The following is a 19222-nucleotide window of genomic DNA, read 5'->3' as shown; positions in this document are numbered from 1 at the left end:
AGAAAAACCAAAAACCAAATTTATCTGGAAGGGCAGGGTGCCCCAAATAGCTAAAAATATCCTGAGAAAGAAAAATGAAGTCGGAGGACTCACGCTATCTGACTTTAAGGTATATTATGAAGCTACACTGGTCAAAACAGCATGGTATTGGCATAAAGATAGATATAATGACCAATGGAATCAAATAGATGTACAGATATAGACCCTTTCATCTATGGACAATTGATCTTGATAAGGCAGTCAAGCCAACTCACCTGGGACAGAACAGTTTCTTCAGCAAATGGTGCCTAGAGAACTGGATATCCACATGCAAAAGAATGAAAGAGGATCCATATCTCACATCCTACACAAAAATTAACTCAAAATGGATCAAAGACCTGAACATTAAATCTAAGACCATAAAACTTAAGTAGGGAAATAACTTATAAATCTTATAATAGGAGGCAGTTTCCTAGACCTTAAACCCAAAGCACGAGCACTGAATAAATAAATAAATAAATAAATGGGAACTCCTCAAAATTAAACACTTTTGTGCATCAAAGAACTTCATCAAGAAAGTAAAAAGACAGCCTACAAAATGTGAAACAATATTTGTAATCAATACATCAGATAAAGGTCGAGTATCCAGAATATATTAAGAGATTGTTCAACTCAGCAACAATAAGACAAACAACCCAATTACAAAATGGGCAAAAGACATGAACAGACACTTCTCAGAAGAGGAAACACCAATGGCCAAAAGATGAAAAGATGCTCAATTTCCCTGGCTATTAGGGAAATGTAAATCAAAACCACAATCAGATATTACCTCACATCCACCAGAATGGCCATTATCAATAAAATAGAAAATGACAAGTGCTGGAGAGAATACAAAGAAAGAGGCACACTTATCCACCGTTGGTGAGAATGTCAAACAGTACAACCACTGTGAAAAACAGTTTGGCAGTTCCCCAGAAACTTATTATAGAATTGCCATATGGCAATTCTGGCAATATCATTGCTAGGTATCTACTCAGAGGACATGAGGGCAAGGATACAAATGGACATTTGCACACCAATGTTCATAGCAGCATTATTTACAATTGCCAAGAGATGGAAACAGTCCAAATGACCATTAACAGACAAGTGGCTAAACAAACTTGGTATATACATACGATGGAATATTATGCAGCTGTAAGACAGAATAAGGTTATGAAGTATGCAACAACATGGATGGACCTTAAGGATATTGTGCTGAGTGAGATTAGCTAGAAACAAAAGGACAAATACTGTATGGTCTCACTGATATGAACTGACATTAGTGAATGAACTTGGAGAATTTCAGTTAGGAACAGAGACCACCAGGAGATAGAAATATTGGGTAATTGGAGCTGAAGGGATACAAATTGTACAACAGGACTGATTGTAAAAATTCTGAAATGGATAGCAAAATACTACCTAACTGTAATACAATAATGTTAGTACACTGAATGTAGCTGCATGTGAGAATGATAGAGGGAGGAGGGCTGGGGGCACAAATGAAATCAGAAGTAAAGATAGGCAATAAAGACTGAGATGGTATAATCTAGGAATGCCTAGGGTATATAATGATAGTAAATGTACAAATTTTTAAATGTTTTTGCATGAGGAAGAACAAAGGAATGTCAATTCTGCAGGATGTTGAAAATATATGGTAGTTCTTATTTTAAAACTTTGGTGTGTGAGACTAAAGCAAAAAATGTTTATTTGGCACAAAATTTATATTTTACTGGTGCACTTCCTAATATAACTTATGTGGACAAATTAATTGAACACCGTAAGTACATGGAACCTTGAGTAGGGCATGAGATCTTGTAGGTTTGTCCAGAGTGATGTCCTGATAAATCCCAGAGTGATTTGAACAGTGAATAAAAAAGTAATTGCAAAGTCCCCTTGGGGGAACGGCGTGAAAGGGGGAAAATTCAACTTCCCCAGGTGGAGAATTCCTGATATTCTCAAAAGCAGTGGAAACAATCAAAGCAATCCCCACAAAGGATAGGCTAAGCCTACTTAAAATTAGGCCTAGGAGTCACCCCCAAAAGAACCTCTTCTGTTGCTCAGATGTGGCCTCTCTCTCTTGGCTGACACAGGAAGCAAACTCACTGCCCTCCCCCTCTCTACCTGGGACATGAGTCCCAGGGGTGTAAACCTTCCTGGTAACATGGGACAAAAATCTTAGGACACTAGTACCGAACCTACTTAAATAAAAAGGACTATATGGATACTATGAACAACTGTGTGACAATAAAACAGATAATCAAAATGAAATGGAAAATTTCTAGAAGCACACACACTACCTACATTGACTCAAGAAGAATAGATTTCAACAAACCTATTACTAGCTAAGGGATTTAATCAGTCATCAAAAACCTCCCAACAAAGAAAGGCCCATGAACAGATGGTTTCACAAGTGAATTCTAGCAAATATTCCAAGAAGACAAAATTCCAAATCTGGTCAAGCTCTTCCAAAAAAATTGAAGAAGTGGAAACACTAACTAACTGATTCTATGAGGTCAATAATACAAAATCAGATAAAGATACCATGAGAAAAGAAAACTACAGACCAATACCTCTTATGAAAATAGATGGGAAAATCCTCAACAAAATACTAGCAAATGGAATCCAATAACATATTAAAAAAATTGTACACCATTGGAGTGGCTGGAGAGAAGTACCTAAAACTGTTAAGCTGTGTTCTAGTAGCCTTGATTCTTGAAGATGATTGTATAAAGATAAAACTTTCAAAATGTGACTGTGTGATTGTGAAAATCTTGTGTCTGATGCTCCTTTTAATTAGGGTATGAACAGATGAGTAAAAAAATATGGGTAAAAAATAAATAAATACTGGGGGGATAAAGGGTAGAATAAACAGGGTAAATAGAAATACTAGTGGTCAATGAGAGGGAGGAATAAGGGGTATAGAATGTATGAGGTTTTTTTTTTCTTTTTTCTTTTTATTTCTGTTACTGGAATGATGCAAATGTTCTAAAAATGATGGTGATGAACACAGAACTATGTGATGATATTGTGAGCCACTAATTGTGCACCATGTATGGACTGTATGTATAAGAAGATTTGTCAATAAAAACATTTAAAAAAAAAACAATTTAGTAGTTTCTTAAAAAGTGAACATTTACCAACATAAGATCTAGCCATTTCACTCCTAAGTATTTACCTAAAGGACAACAAAACATACCTGATTTGTGGTAGAATGTTCACAGCAGCTTTATTTGTAACAGTCATAAACTGAAAACAACTCAATCTCAATCTTGAACAAGGACATTTGCTCACACATGCTTACAAATAAACAAATCATCTCCAGAAACAAAGCATAAACTTAAAATACAAGTCTCTAAAACAGTATGACTGCTGAATCATTATATTGGTATTTCTTTTAGTCTCCAGTATCTTGGAGCAGCTAGAAAGAAAAGCCTAAAATTGTGAAACTAACCCATACCAAACTCTGAAATCTGTTCTATGCCTAATTGTTGCAGTATGCTTTGAAATTTATTGCTTTTTTTTGTATATATGTTATTTTTCACAAAAAAAAGAAAAAAAAAGTTGATTGTGATGTAAAAAAAATATTCTGGAGCAGCTAAAAGGAAAAATCTGAGAGGATGGTATGGCAACCTCTGACAAACTCTGGGATCTGTTCTGTAACTACTTGGTGAAGAGTGCTCTGAAAATTACTGCTTTTTCCTTTCTTTGCTTTGTATATGTGTTATATTATACAATAAAAAAAGTTTTAAAAAAAACCTTCAGAGACAATCAGATTAAAGTACAAATTACACTGTAACCTTTTATCCACATTATAAAAGTGTTACATGCTCATTGTAGAAAAATTTAAAAATTCAATAAAGTACTCATACCACCATAAACTTCTAAGTCAACACTCTCTCACTTGAGAATCTCAACCAACCCATAATTTTACATGGCAACTATATACCAGTGATCAAAATTGATGCATGCACCAAGACCTCCCTGCTGGTGCTCCAACCCATACATTCAGCTGCTTATATTCATTTCCTCTTGATATCTGACAGGAACATCAAATTAACAATTTTCAGGAAGGGTTTATCCTTACGTGAATCATTAAATTTATACCAATAATCTCCAAGTTGGTTTTACTCTTTATTCTTCTTTGAATAAAAGAGATATGGAATGTGTCACAACACCAGTTCATCCACCATCTCAGGTCCACAGCAGGGAGTAAACTGGCATGCACAGCTTCCCTGACCAACCCTCGGAGGCCAGCAAACATTCACCTATCATGGTTCTAAAAGATGGAGATAGAATCTCTTCTACTCCCTGGATCTCTGATACTGCCTAGATCTTTAAAGACTTTTCCCAGTTTAGGATTCTCTAATTCTTTTTCTTCCAACATGATACCAGTGTTATTTTAGTTTAGTTCCTATTTGATAAGATATTCTGCCATCTAAAATTGTTTTTTAAAAGGGTCGAAATAGGGTTAAAAGTATATATTAAATTATAGATTCAATACCAATAGGTACCAGATTAAGTCCAAGAAGAAAAGCAGTATCTTCAGTTCACATATTCAACAAATATTTATTGTGTACCTACTGTGTGTTAAGCACTGTCCCTGGTGCTGGAAATAAAGCAATGGTCAAAATAGAGTTCCTGTAACTTATAATCTGTGGCGTGAAGGAAACACACAAACAATATTCATATAAATATTTATATGATTTATACGGGAAGGTAGGGATGTGGTTAATACATATATGGCCAAGGAAGTCCTCACTGATAAGGTGAAAAGAGAGAATAAGCCACATGGATACGCAGAGGAGAAATATTACAGACTGAGGAATAACAAATGCAAAACCTCGAGGCAGTAGCATTTGATAGCATATTTGAGACACTATAAGGAAGCATAAGACTTGTTCATTTGAAAAGCATAATGAACCAGATAACAACATATTATTTTAAAAGTTTTAGTCCCATATGAAGCACTTATTCAGAGAATGGTATAAAAGCTTAAAAATTTATGATTTCCCATTTAAATGAGCTAGGAAAATGTGGGCATTTCCTAAAAGAAATATTTTTTAAAAGCTTTCTAAAACCACTATACACTTATCGCAAATACAATATATACTTCAAGTATGTGTAATATGTTGCATATATCTCTAAACAGAAAATCAAAAAGAAAGACACAGAAGTGTGGGAGATACTAAGAACTTATTTTTTCAGAGGGCTCTACCAAAAAACAAAGAAAAGCAGACCCCTTTCCTGACTCAGAAAAACAAATCACCTTAGAAAAGCTGAAAAGTACTAGAGTACAATTACTATTTAAAGACAAACAATGCAACTTTTAAAAGTGAGTTTTCATAATTAACAGTATGAAGCCAAGTAACATTATAAATTAATCAAATAAGCACATATAGTTAACTTTCCACTCCATCAAGTATCTCTATAAAATATTTTTAAATTCCCTTATTCTCTCTGAATAGATGTGCTGACTTGAATCTGTTATGTACCCCAGAAAAAAATTATGTTCTTGTAATCCAATCTCGTGGGGAAAGCCTATTGTTGGATGGGAACTTTTGGTTAGGTTGTTTCCATGGAGATGTGTCCCTTCCCATTCAAAGTGGGTCTTAATCAGCCTGCTGGAGCCTTTAAGAGAGCCCAGAGACAGCCAAGATTATTTAGAGATGCTTCCAGACAGAAAACACCTCAGGCAGTTTTCTGTCTCCAAGTGTCTGTGAGTCCTCTCTTTGCTTCTCAGGGGGCATTTTCTTTCTCATCTTCTCTAAACTCTCTTGGCTCTCTCAAAGGACTCCAGTAAGCAGAGATTGGATTAAAGAACATAGCTTTTCTGAGGTACATAAAATTTCAAACTAGCACAGATTTTAAAAGGCTTAATCCAAATACACAATTATGTCTTATAGCTTACATACTGCAAACCCTTGCAATATACCCTCATCTTCAAATTTCTTGATCATAATTTCCACTACTGAAATTCAAGCCAATAGTAATCTTTCAAGATTTTTTTTACTGGCGCGTTCTTTACTATCATTTCAAACACCTTTAGAGTCAACCTCTAGCCATTTGAAGCAAACAACATCCTACTGCGCACAAAATATCATGGAATACCAGAACTAAAATACATATACAATGACAAAACAGCATGGACTACCAGACCTAAATCCAAAACACTTGGAAAACTTACAACCACTGTCAAAAAGAAACTGCATAGAAACAGACATAGGCAATTTTTTGGAGTTTTAACACTTAATATTTATCTCAGTGTGACAAAAGTAAAACAAAGTATACACAAAAACCAAATGACAGGAAAGAAGATAAGTGTCTATAGGAACTTTTAAAAAACAACCTACAAATCTGTCCTAGGCTCAAACCGTAAAAAGAATAATAAGCTGAATTAATTTAAGATGTTGATATTGCTATTTGCTACAGAAATTTTACTGTACTACCTTTGAAAAGTCATCTGTTCCTCATTTTCCTATAATATTATTACCTGATACTATAAGTCAAGTAATCTAATGTAAAAAAAAGAAAAGGAAGGAAAAGGAAAAAAAGAATAACTTACTGCAATTGAAAATTCATCAGCCAAATACTTCAGTGAGGCTGCTTCTCTTGCCAAAAACTTGTTTCTTTCTTTCAAATTGCCTTGAAGTTGTATATCAAACTCCTTTCTGACCACAGATGCAACAGAATCAATAATCACAAGCTTAACTCCCTTAGAAATAATTTCTTCTTCCAAAGATTCAATCCTGCCAAAGCAGAAAAACATTGGATACATTTAAGATATAATTTAGAACGGGGTATTAAAAAAGTTAATCAACAAAAATAATTAACATCAAACTGTTCTTCCCTAAGTTATAGTAATGATTCCAAAAATTCAACAAATATAACTTCTTGGACGCACTTCTATACATACTACACTGTTTTGGAAACACACCAAAACACTTTATTTAGTTCATTCTTTGGTGCCAATGTTAGAGTAAAACTACTTGTGGTAGCCAGTCTCCAAAATGTACCACACTGAGCCCCACTGCCTGGCATTCACACCCTTGTATATAATCCTCTCATATTGTACCAGGGTTGGTCTCTATGACCAGTAGCATATGACAAAATGATGGTACATCATTTCCAAAAGTAGGTTATAAAAAACCATGACTCAAAAGTTTCATGTGCTAAGATTACCTCCAGAAACCTAAAACCTGCAGATGGTAACTTGGCCAGATAATTCCTGAAACCCAGAGGGGCCAGCCTCTGCAAGAACATCAACCAGTTCCATCTCCCTATCCCATATTTTTGACATACCTTTCCAACATGAAAAATAAGAATTGGCAAACCCAAATACCCCTAAAGACTGGGAGAATGATCAAAGAAGAAGGTTAAGTTATAACAGAGAAGACAGAATTTAACAAATGAATATGACTACTGAATCATGTATTGATACTTACTTGTCTCCAGTGTCTCAAACCAACTACAAGACAGAACCTAAAATTGTGGAACTGTAACCCATACAAAACTATGAAATCTATAACTACTTGCTACAGTGTACTTTGAAATGTATTGGGTTCTTTTTGTAAATATGCTATATTTTACAATAAAAAATGTTAAAAAAAAGACTATGACTTCCACTGTGGGCACTCTCATTTGCCTGTTCTCTCAGAGCACCCATTCTGAAGTTACCATGCTGTGAGCATCCCTTTGGAGAAGATCACATGGTAAAGTATGGTGTCCTCTGCCCAACAGCCAGCAAGGAACTGAGGCCTGTCAGAAAACGTGTGAGTGCTCTTGGAAATGAATTCTTCCTCCCCAATCAAACTTTGAGAGAACTGCAGCCCTGGATAACAACCTGTGAGTAATCTGAACCCAAGGCACTTACTTAAGCTGCAAACAATTGCTCAGAAATTATATGAGATAATAAGTGTTTATTGTTTCAAGCTGCTAATCTTTGGGAGAATTTGCTGATAGAATGATATATGATTAATACACCAACTTAAATAATTAATTAAAGCCAAAACATTTTGCTGTTAATATGTTTTTCAATTTTAAATAAATACTTCAGTCAATAGGCTACAGCAAATAAAGAATGCTAAAATAATAATCATGAATTCTAAACTGCAATCCACGACCTGAGGTCATTCACCTAAATTTAACAAATATTTACCTTGAGCTTTTCATGTACAAAGCACAGACACACAACAGCTCTTTTCACTTTTCTATGGCTTAGCTGCTCTAACTATAAAATGGAGCAAGACTCACCATTTGATAATGATTTTACTAAAAGGAACTTTGCTAAATACACAGGGGATCAAGAAAGTATAGTCATGTCTTCAGCTTAAAAGCACTTCACATCTATTGTATTTAATGATGTATAAAACTCACCTTAAGTATAAGATAATGTCAATGATTAAAGGCAAGTTTTTTAAAAAGAAGTTAGATATATTTTATTATGTCTATTGAAAATAATATTTAAGAGGTTTGAGGAGAAAATATTTTGTTCATATACAAACTATATATTACATTTACTAGGATTTAAACTCTGAATATACAATATTTCTAAAAATTATGATTTAAAAGTCTACAATTAATTAGATAAATAGAAGACCTCAACAAGCCAATCACAACAAAGAGATTGAATCAGTCATCAAAAATTTCCCTATAAATACAGAAAAGCCCAGTACCACATGGCTTCACAAGGGAATTTTACCAAACATTCCAAGAAGAATTAGTACCATTACTATTCAAATTCTTTCAAAAAATTGAAGAAGAGGGAATACTACCGAACCCATTCTATGAAGCCAACATTACCCTAATACCAAAGTCAGATAAAGATACTACAAGAAAAGAAAACTTCAAAATGATCTCTCTAATTAATATAGATGCAAAAATCCTCAACAAAATACTTGCAAATTGAATCCAATGGCACATTAAAAGAATCAGACACTATGATGAAGTAGGTTTTACTCCAGGTATGCATGGGTGGTTCAACACAAGAAAATCAGTTAATGTAATATACCACATTAAGAAATCAAAAAGGAAAAACCACATGGTCATCTCAACTAATATAAAAAAGGCATTCAACAAAATTCAGCATCATTTTTTGATAAAAATGCATCAAAAGGTAGGACTCAAAGGAAACTCCCTCAACATGACAAAGGGCATATGTGAAAATCCCACAGCTAACATCACTGCTCAACCATCAGAGATTGAAAGCTTTCTTTCTAAGATCAGGAATAAGACAAGGATACCCATTGTCACAACTGTTATTCAACATTGTAATAGAAGTTCTAGCTAGAACAGAAGCAAGAAAAAGAAATAAAAGGCGTCCAAGCTGGAATGGAAGAAGTAACACTGGCATTGTTTGCAGATGACATGATCCTATATTTAAAAATATCTGAAAAAATGACAGGCTATTAAATAAACAGGAAACTACAAGTGCTGAAGAGGATGTGGAGAAATAGGAACACTTATTTTCTGCTGGTGGGAATGTAAAATGGTACAGCCATTGCGGAGGATAGTTTGGCAGTTCCGCAGGAAGCTAAGTAGAGTACTGCCTTACTAAACCTGGCAATCTCCCTACTTGGGATATACCCAGAAGATAATGAAAGCAGGGACTCGAATAAACATTTGCACACCTATGTTCACAGCAGCATTATTAATAATTGCCCAAAGATGGAAACAACCTAAGTGTCCAGCAAGAGATGAATGAAAAACAAAGTGTGGTATATACATACAATGGAATATTATCCAGCAATAAGAAGGAATGAAGTCCTGAAGCATGTGACAACATAGATGAACCCTGAGGACATTAAGTTCAGTGAAATAAGTCAGACATAAAAGGACAAATATTGTATGATCTCACTGATATTTACTGAGAAAATACAGAATATACCTTATCAAGATATATAATAAAACTAAAGAATGGGGAGTGATTGCTTAATATGTGCAAAATGTTTAACTAGGTTGAACTTAAACATTTAGAAATGGATATAGGTGATGGTTGCATGGTATTGTGAGAGTAATTAACAGTACTGAATGGTGTGTAGTGGAAAGGAGAAGTTTAGACTCATATATGTCACCAGAAGTAAAGTTGGAGGTAAAACATGGAATGTATAACACATTGAATCTCATGGTTGGCAATGTCTGTGATTAACTGTACAAATATAAAAATGTTCTTTCAGGAACTAGAACAAACGTATGACACTATTATAAGGAATTTATAATAAATAAATATATGGGGGAAATGTACCTATTGCAATCTATGGGCTATAGTTAACAGTAATTTTTTTTTTCCTAATTTTTTTTTAATTAATTAAAAAAAATTAACAAAACATTTAGAAATCATTCCATTCTACATGTACAATCAGTAATTCTTAATATCATCATATAGTTGCATATTCATCATTTCTTAGTACATTTGCATCGATTTAGAAAAAGAAATAAAAAGACAACAGAATAAGAATTAAAAAGATAATAGAGAGAAAAAAAAACCTATACCTCACATGCAGGTTCATTCAATCTTTTAACATAATTGCATTACAATTAGGTAGTATTGTGCTGTCCATTTCTGAGTTTTTATATCCACTCCTGTTGCACAGTCTGTATCCCTTCAGCTCCAATTACCCCTTCTCTTTTTTTTTTAATTAACGAAAAAATTAAATTAACCCAACATTTAGAAATCATACCATTCTACATATGCAATCAGTAATTCTTAACATCATCACATAGATGCATGATCATCGTTTCTTAGTACATTTGCCTCGGTTTAGAAGAACTAGCAACACAACCGCAAAAGATATAGAATGTTAATATAAAGAAAAAAATAAAAGTAATAATAGTAAAAACAAAACAAAACAAAAACCTATAGCTCAGATGCAGCTTCATTCAGTGTTTTAACATGATTACTTTACAATTAGGTATTATTGTGCTGTCCATTTTTGAGTTTTTGTATCTAGTCCTGTTGCACAGTCTGTATCCCTTCAGCTCCAATTGCCCATCATCTTACCCTGTTTCTACCTCCTGCTGGACTCTGTTACCAATGACATATTCTAAATTTATTCTCGAATGTTAGTTCACATCAGTGGGACCATACAGTATTTGTCTTTTAGTTTTTGGCTAGACTCACTCAGCATAATGTTCTCTAGGTCCATCCATGTTATTACATGCTTCATAAGCTTATCCTGTCTTAAAGCTGCACAATATTCCATCGTATGTATCCTTTAGCCACTCTTCCGTTGATGGAGATTTTGGCTGTTTCCATCTCTTTGCAATTGTAAATAACGCTGCTATAAACATTGGTGTGCAAATGTCCGTTTGTGTCTTTGCCCTTAAGTCCTTTGAGTAGATTCCCAGCACTGGTATTGCTGGGTCGTATGGCAATTCTATATTCAGCTTTTTGAGGAACCGCCAAACTGCCTTCCACAGTGGTTGCACCATTTGACATTCCCACCAACAGTGGATAAGTGTGCCTCTTTCTCCGCATCCTCTCCAGCACTTGTCATTTTCTGTTTTGTTGATAATGGCCATTCTCGTGGGTGTGAGATGATATCTCATTGTGGTTTTGATTTGCATTTCTCTAATGGCCAGGGACATTGAGCATCTCTTCATGTGCCTTTTGGCCATTTGTATTTCCTCTTATGATAGGTGTCTGTTCAAGTCTTTTTTCCATTTTGTAATTGGGTTGGCTGTCGTTTTGTTGTTGAGTTGAACAATCTCTTTATAAATTCTGGATACTAGACCTTTATCTGATATGTCGTTTCCAAATATTGTCTCCCATTGTGTAGGCTGTCTTTCTACTTTCTTGATGAAGTTCTTTGATGCACAAAAGTGTTTAATTTTGAGGAGCTCCCATTTATTTATTTCCTTCTTCAGTGTTCTTGCTTTAGGTTTAAGGTCCATAAAACCGCCTCCAGTTGTAAGATTCATAAGATATCTCCCTACATTTTCCTCTAACTGTTTTATGGTCTTAGACCTAATGTTTAGATCTTTGATCCATTTTGAGTTAACTTTTGTATAGGGTGTGAGACATGGGTCCTCTTTCATTCTTCTGCATATGGATGTCCAGTTCTCTAGGCACCATTTATTGAAGAGACTGTTCTGTCCCAGGTAAGTTGGCTTGACTGCCTTATCAAAGATCAAATGTCCATAGATGAGAGGGTCTATATCTGAGCACTCTATTCGATTCCATTGGTCGATATATCTATCTTTATGCCAATACCATGCTGTTTTGACCACTGTGGCTTCATAATATGCCTTAAAGTCAGGCAGCGCGAGACCTCCAGCTTCGTTTTTTTACCTCAAGATGTTTTTAGCAATTCGGGGCACCCTGCCCTTCCAGATAAATTTGCTTATTGGTTTTTCTATTTCTGAAAAATAAGTTGTTGGGATTTTGATTGGTATTGCATTGAATCTGTAAATCAATTTAGGTAGGATTGACATCTTAACTATATTTAGTCTTCCAATCCATGAACACGGTATGCCCTTCCATCTATTTAGGTCTTCTGTGATTTCTTTTAACAGTTTTTTGTAGTTTTCTTTATATAGGTTTTTTGTCTCTTTAGTTAAATTTATTCCTAGGTATTTTATTCTTTTAGTTGCAATTGTAAATGGGATTCGTTTCTTGATTTCCCCCTCAGCTTGTTCATTACTAGTGTATAGAAATGCTACAGATTTTTGAATGTTGATCTTGTAACCTGCTACTTTGCTGTACTCATTTATTAGTTCTAGTAGTTTTGTTGTGGATTTTTCTGGGTTTTCGACGTATAGTATCATATCGTCTGCAAACAGTGATAGTTTTACTTCTTCCTTTCCTATTTTGATGCCTTGTATTTCTTTTTCCTGTCTAATTGCTCTGGCTAGAACCTCCAGCACAATGTTGAATAATAGTGGTGATAGTGGACATCCTTGTCTTGTTCCTGATCTTAGGGGGAAAGTTTTCAATTTTTCCCCATTGAGGATGATTTTAGCTGTGGGTTTTTCATATATTCCCTCTATCATTTTAAGGAAGTTCCCTTGTATTCCTATCTTTGAAGTGTTTTCAACAGGAAAGGATGTTGAATCTTGTCGAATGCCTTCTCTGCATCAATTGAGATGATCATGTGATTTTTCTGCTTTGATTTGTTGATATGGTGTATTACATTAATTGATTTTCTTATGTTGAACCATCCTTGCATACCTGGGATGAATCCTACTTGGTCATGATGCATAATTCTTTTAATGTGTTGTTGGATACGATTTGCTAGAATTTTATTGAGGATTTTTGCATCTATATTCATTAGAGAGATTGGTCTCTAGTTTTCTTTTTTTGTAATATCTTTGCCTGGTTTTGGTATGAGGGTGATGTTGGCTTCATAGAATGAATTAGGTAGTTTTCCCTCCACTTCGATTTTTTTGAAGAGTTTGAGGAGAGTTGGTACTAATTCTTTCTGGAATGTTTGATAGAATTCACATGTGAAGCCATCTGGTCCTGGACTTTTCTTTTTAGGAAGCTTTTGAATGACTAATTCAATTTCTTTACTTGTGATTGGTTTGTTGAGGTCATCTATTTCTTCTTGAGTCAAAGTTGGTTGTTCAGGTCTTTCCAGGAACCCGTCCATTTCATCTAAATTGTTGTATTTATTGGCGTAAAGTTGTTCATAGTATCCTGTTATTACCTCCTTTATTTCTGTGAGGTCAGTAATTATGTCTCCTCTTCCATTTCTGATCTTATTTATTTGCATCCTCTCTCTTCTTCTTTTTGTCAATCTTGCTAAGGGCCCATCAATCTTATTGATTTTCTCATAGAACCAACTTCTGGTCTTATTGATTTTCTCTATTGTTTTCATGTTTTCAATTTCATTTATTTCTGCTCTGATCTTTATTATCTCTTTCCTTTTGCTTGCTTTGGGATTAGTTTGCTGTTCTTTCTCCAGTTCTTCCAAGTGAACAGTTAATTCCTGCATTTTTGCCTTTTCTTCTTTTCTGATATAGGCATTTAGGGCAATAAATTTCCCTCTTAGCACTGCCTTTGCTGCATCCCATAAGTTTTGATATGTTGTGTTTTCATTTTCATTCACCTCGAGGTATTTACTAATTTCTCTTGCAATTTCTTCTTTGACCCACTCGTTGTTTAAGATTGTGTTATTGAGCCTCCACGTATTTGTGAATTTTCTGGCACTCCGCCTATTATTGATTTCCAACTTCATTCCTTTATGATCCGAGAAAGTGTTGTGTGTGATTTCAATCTTTTTAAATTTGTTAAGACTTGCTTTGTGACCCAGCATATGGTCTATCTTTGAGAATGATCCATGAGGACTTGAGAAAAAGGTGTATCCTGCTGTTGTGGGATGGAATGTCCTATAAATGTCTGTTAAGTCTAGCTCATTTATAGTAATATTCAGATTCTCTATTTCTTTATTGATCCTCTGTCTAGATGTTCTGTCCATTAATGAGAGTGGGGAATTGAAGTCTCCAACTATTATGGTATTTGTGTCTATTTCCCTTTTCAGTGTTTGCAGTGTATTCCTCACGTATTTTGGGGCATTCTGGTTCGGTGCGTAAATATTTATGATTGTTATGTCTTCTTGTTTAATTGTTCCTTTTATTAGTATATTGTGTCCTTCTTTGTCTCTTTTAACTGTTTTACATTTGAAGTCTAACTTGTTGGATATTAGTATAGCCACTCCTGCTCTTTTCTGGTTGTTATTTGCATGAAATATTTTTTCCCAACCGTTCACTTTCAACCTATGTTTATCTTTGGGTCTAAGATGTGTTTCCTGTAGACAGCATATAGAAGGATCCTGTTTTTTAATTCATTCTGCCAATCTATGTCTTTTGATTGGGGAATTCAGTCCATTAACATTTAGTGTTATTACTGTTTGGGTAATGCTTTCCTCTACCATTTTGCCTTTTGTATTATATATATCATATCTGATTTTCCTTCTTTCTACACTCTTCTCCATACCTCTCTCTTCTGTCTTTTTGTATCTGACTCTAGTGCTCCCTTTAGTATTTCTTGCAGAGCTGGTCTCTTGGTCACAAATTCTCTCAGTGACTTTTTGTCTGAGAATGTTTTAATTTCTCCCTCATTTTTGAAGGACAATTTTGCTGGATATAGGAGTCTTGGCTGGCAGTTTTTCTCTTTTAGTATTTTAAATATATCACCCCACTGTCTTCTAGCCTCCATGGTTTCTGCTGAGAAATCTACACATAGTCTTATTGGGTTTCCCTTGTATATGATGGATTGTTTTTCTCTTGCTGCTTTCAAGATCCTCTCTTTCTCTTTGACCTCTGACATTCTAACTAGTAAGTGTCTTGGAGAACGCCTATTTGGGTCTAATCTCTTTGGGGTGCGCTGCACTTCTTGGATCTGTAATTTCAGGTCTTTCATAAGAGTTGGGAAATTTTCAGTGAAAATTTCTTCCATTAGTTTTTCTCCTCCTTTTCCCTTCTCTTCTCCTTCTGGGACACCCACAACACGTATATTTGTGCGGTTCATATTGTCCTTGAGTTCCCTGATACCCTGTTCAAATTTTTCCATTCTTTTCCCGATAGTTTCTGTTTGTTTTTGGAATTCAGATGTTCCATCCTCCAAATCACTAATTCTATCTTCTGTCTCTTTGAATCTATCATTGTAGGTATCCATTGTTTTTTCTATCTTTTCTACTTTGTCCTTCACTTCCATAAGTTCTGTGATTTGTTTTTTCAGTTTTTCTATTTCTTCTTTATGTTCAGCCCATGTCTTCTTCATGTCCTCCCTCAATTTATCGATTTCGTTTTTGAAGAGGTTTTCCATTTCTGTTCATATATTCAGCATTAGTTGCCTCAGCTCCTGTATCTCATTTGAACTATTGGTTTGTTCCTTTGAATGGGCCATATTTTCAATTTTTTGAGCGTGATCCGTTATCTTCTGCTGGCGTCTGCGCATTTAGACAGATTTCCCTGGGTGTTGGATCCAAAAGTTTGGAAGATTTTTCTGTGAAATCTCTGGGTTCTGCTTTTTTTTTATCCTGCCCAGTAGGTGGCGCTCGTGGCACACGTTTGTCTGCGGGTCCCACCAGTAAAAGGTGCTGTGGGTCCTTTAACTTTGGAAAACTCTCGCCGTCCGGGAGGTTCGCTAGCCGAAGCGACTTGGAAGAGTGTCAGCCGGCCCGGGGTCTGAACGCGGGGAGGGTCGCTGGCCGCCGCAGCCCGGGAAAGCGCCCGTCTGAATTTCCTAGTCGGCCCGGGGCACCAAGCGTGGCGGGAGGGCGCCAGCCGCAGCGGCCCGCCCGGGAGTGTGCACCGTTCCCAGGGAGTCACGGGTTTGGAAGGGGCCCCCCCGTCACCGTTCTCCGCGGCCTGGGGATTTCCGATCCAATTCTCTCAGTTGGTCCGGGGGGCCGCGCGTGGTGTGGGCGCCAGCTGCCGCGGTTTGAGGGGACCGCCTGTCCAATTCTCCCAGCCGGCCCGGGAAGGGGGAAGGGAGTGACTCGGGCCGCTTGCCGCCCCGCCCGGTGAAGCCCGCGCCCCTCAGCGATCTCACCAGAGCGGGTTCTCTCAGCCAACCAGCTGTTCCAGGATGGGGTGCGCTGTCTTTTTTATCTCTGTCATGGCTTTGGGAGCTGTTCTGTATTGTTTCTACTCCCCTAGTAGCTGTTCTGGAGGAGAAACTAAGATCCACGCGTCTTACTAAGCCACCATCTTCTCCGGAAGTCAACAGTAATATTTTAATATTCTTTCATCAACTGTAACAAATGTACCACAGCAATACTATGGCTCAATAATGGGGCAGGGGGGAGGCACAGATGAGGGTATGGGAGGATTTGGGTTTTCTTGTTTGTTTTTATTTCTTTTCTGGAGTAATGAAAATGTTCTAAAATTGATCACTGGGGATGCATTTACAACTAAGTGATGATACTGCGAGCCAGTGATTGTATACTTCAGATGGTTTGTATGGTATGTGAATATATCTCATAAAATTACATTAAAAAAAGGGGAAAAAAACAGTAAATTGTTGAAAACTAGTAAATGGTATGTGATAAAACATATAGACTGGAAAATTAAATCCATATCAAACATAAGTACTATAAAATCAAAAAAACATATCATAGTTAAGTAACAGTAGTATGGTAGGCAGGATAATGGACCCTTACCCTCACCCAAAGATATCTATGTCCTAATCTCCAGCACTTGTGAATACGTTACCTTATATGACAAAAGTTCTTTACAGGTATAATTAAGATGAGGACATTGAGACAGGGAGATTATCCAGCTGGACTCAATCTGATTCCACAGGTCAATAAAAGTAGAAAACTTATTTCATCCAAAGTCAGAGAAGACTATGTAGAAGCAAGAGAAGAAAATGTGGAATCACTGCATCAGAGAAATGCAGTGTTGCTGGATCACAAGCTAAGGTATGTGCATGACCTGTAAACTGGAAAAGGCAAAGAAACCAATTCTCCCTAGAGCCTCCAAAAAAGAATACTGCCTACCAACACCTTGATGTTAGCCCAGTGAGACCCATGTCAAACTTCTGATTTACAGTATAAGATAATAAATTTGTGTTATGATAAGCTACTAACTTTGTGATAATTTGTTACAGCAGCAATAGAAAACTACCACAACCAGTAACCATAATGAAAACGACAGTACTAAAAAAATTACTGGATTTTTGCATCTGTATTCATTAGAGAGATTGGTCTGTAGTTTTCTTTTTTTGTAATATCTTTGCCTGGTTTTGGTATGAGGGTGATGTTGGCTTCATAGAATGAATTAGGTAGTTTTCCCTCCACTTCGATTATCTTGAAGAGTTTGAGGAGAGTAGGTACTAATTCTTTCTGGAATGTTTGATAGAATTCACATGTGAAGCCGTCTGGTCCTGGACTTTTCTTTTTAGGGAGGTTTTGAATAACTAATTCAATCTCTTTACTTGTGATTGGTTTGTTGAGGTCGTCTATTTCTTCTTGAGTCAAAGTTGGTTGTTCCTGTCTTTCCAGGAACCTGTCCATTTCTTCTAAATTGTTGTATTTATTAGCGTAAAGTTGTTCATAGTATCCTGTTATTACCTCCTTTATTTCTGTGAGGTCAGTAGTTATGTCTCCTCTTTCATTTCTAATCTTATTTATTTGCATCCTCTCTCTTCTTCTTTTTGTCAATCTTGCTAAGGGCCCATCAATCTTGTTGATTTTCTCATAGAACCAACTTCTGGTCTTATTGATTTTCTCTATTGTTTTCATGTTTTCAATTTCATTTATTTCTGCTCTAATCTTTGTTATTTCTTTCCTTTTGCTTGCTTTGGGATTAGTTTGCTGTTCTTTCTCCAGTTCTTCCAAGTGGACAGTTAATTCCTGCATTTTTGCCTTTTCTTCTTTTCTGATAAAGGCATTTAGGGCAATAAATTTCCCTCTTAGCACTGCCTTTGCTGCGTCCCATAAGTTTTGATATGTTGTGTCTTCATTTTCATTTGCCTCTAGGTATTTACTAATTTCTCTTGCAATTTCTTCTTTGACCCACTTGTTGTTTAAGAGTGTGTTGTTGAGCCTCCATGTATTTATGAATTTTCTGGCACTCCGCCTAGTATTGATTTCCAACTTCATTCCTTTATGATCTGAGAAAGTGTTGTGTATGATTTCAATCTTTTTAAATTTGTTAAGACTTGCTTTGTGACCCAGCATATGGTCTATCTTTGAGAATGATCCATGAGCACTTGAAAAAAAGGTTTATCCTGCTGTTGTGGGATGTAATGTCCTATAAATGTCTGTTAAGTCAAGTTCATTTATAGTAATATTCAGGTTCTCTATTTCTTTATTGATCCTCTGTGTAGATGTTCTGTCCATTGATGAGAGTGGTGAATTGAAGTCTCCAACTATTATGGTATATGTGTCTATTTCCCTTTTCAGTGTTTGCAGTGTATTCCTCACGTATTTTGGGGCATTCTGGTTCGGTGCGTAAATATTTATGATTGTTATGTCTTCTTGTTTAATTGTTCCTTTTATTAGTATATAGTGTCCTTCTTTGTCTCTTTTAACTGTTTTACATTTGAAGTCTAATTTGTTGGATATTAGTATAGCCACTCCTGCTCTTTTCTGGTTGTTGTTTGCATGAAATATCTTTTCCCAACCTTTCACTTTCAACCTATGTTTATCTTTGGGTCTAAGATGTGTTTCCTGTAGACAGCATATCCACTATCACCACTATTATTCAACATTGTGTTGGAAGTTCTAGCCAGAGCAATTAGGCAAGAAAAAGAAATACA

The 19222-nt window shown here is 35.9% G+C and overlaps 1 protein-coding gene across 8 annotated transcripts in view; it reads right to left on the bottom strand.

The window, feature by feature from the left end:
- RAD51B (RAD51 paralog B) overlaps window positions 1-19222 on the bottom strand; it is an 889743-nt gene that overhangs the window by 735164 nt on the left and 135357 nt on the right. For all 8 annotated transcript variants that reach the window (XR_013160322.1, XM_077122813.1, XM_077122815.1 and 5 more), the window contains exon 7: window positions 6581-6764. Coding sequence is in view for 7 of the 8 variants with exons in the window: in XM_077122813.1 (XP_076978928.1) it covers window positions 6581-6764 (184 nt within the window). In the remaining variant the exon portion in view is untranslated. The remainder of the gene's footprint in view (window positions 1-6580; window positions 6765-19222) is intronic.

This window comes from Tamandua tetradactyla, chromosome 12, assembly GCF_023851605.1.
Source record: "Tamandua tetradactyla isolate mTamTet1 chromosome 12, mTamTet1.pri, whole genome shotgun sequence".
NCBI lineage: Eukaryota > Metazoa > Chordata > Mammalia > Pilosa > Myrmecophagidae > Tamandua > Tamandua tetradactyla.
The sequence above is the reverse complement of the archived record's forward strand: the minus strand, read 5'-3'. Positions and strand labels throughout refer to the sequence as shown.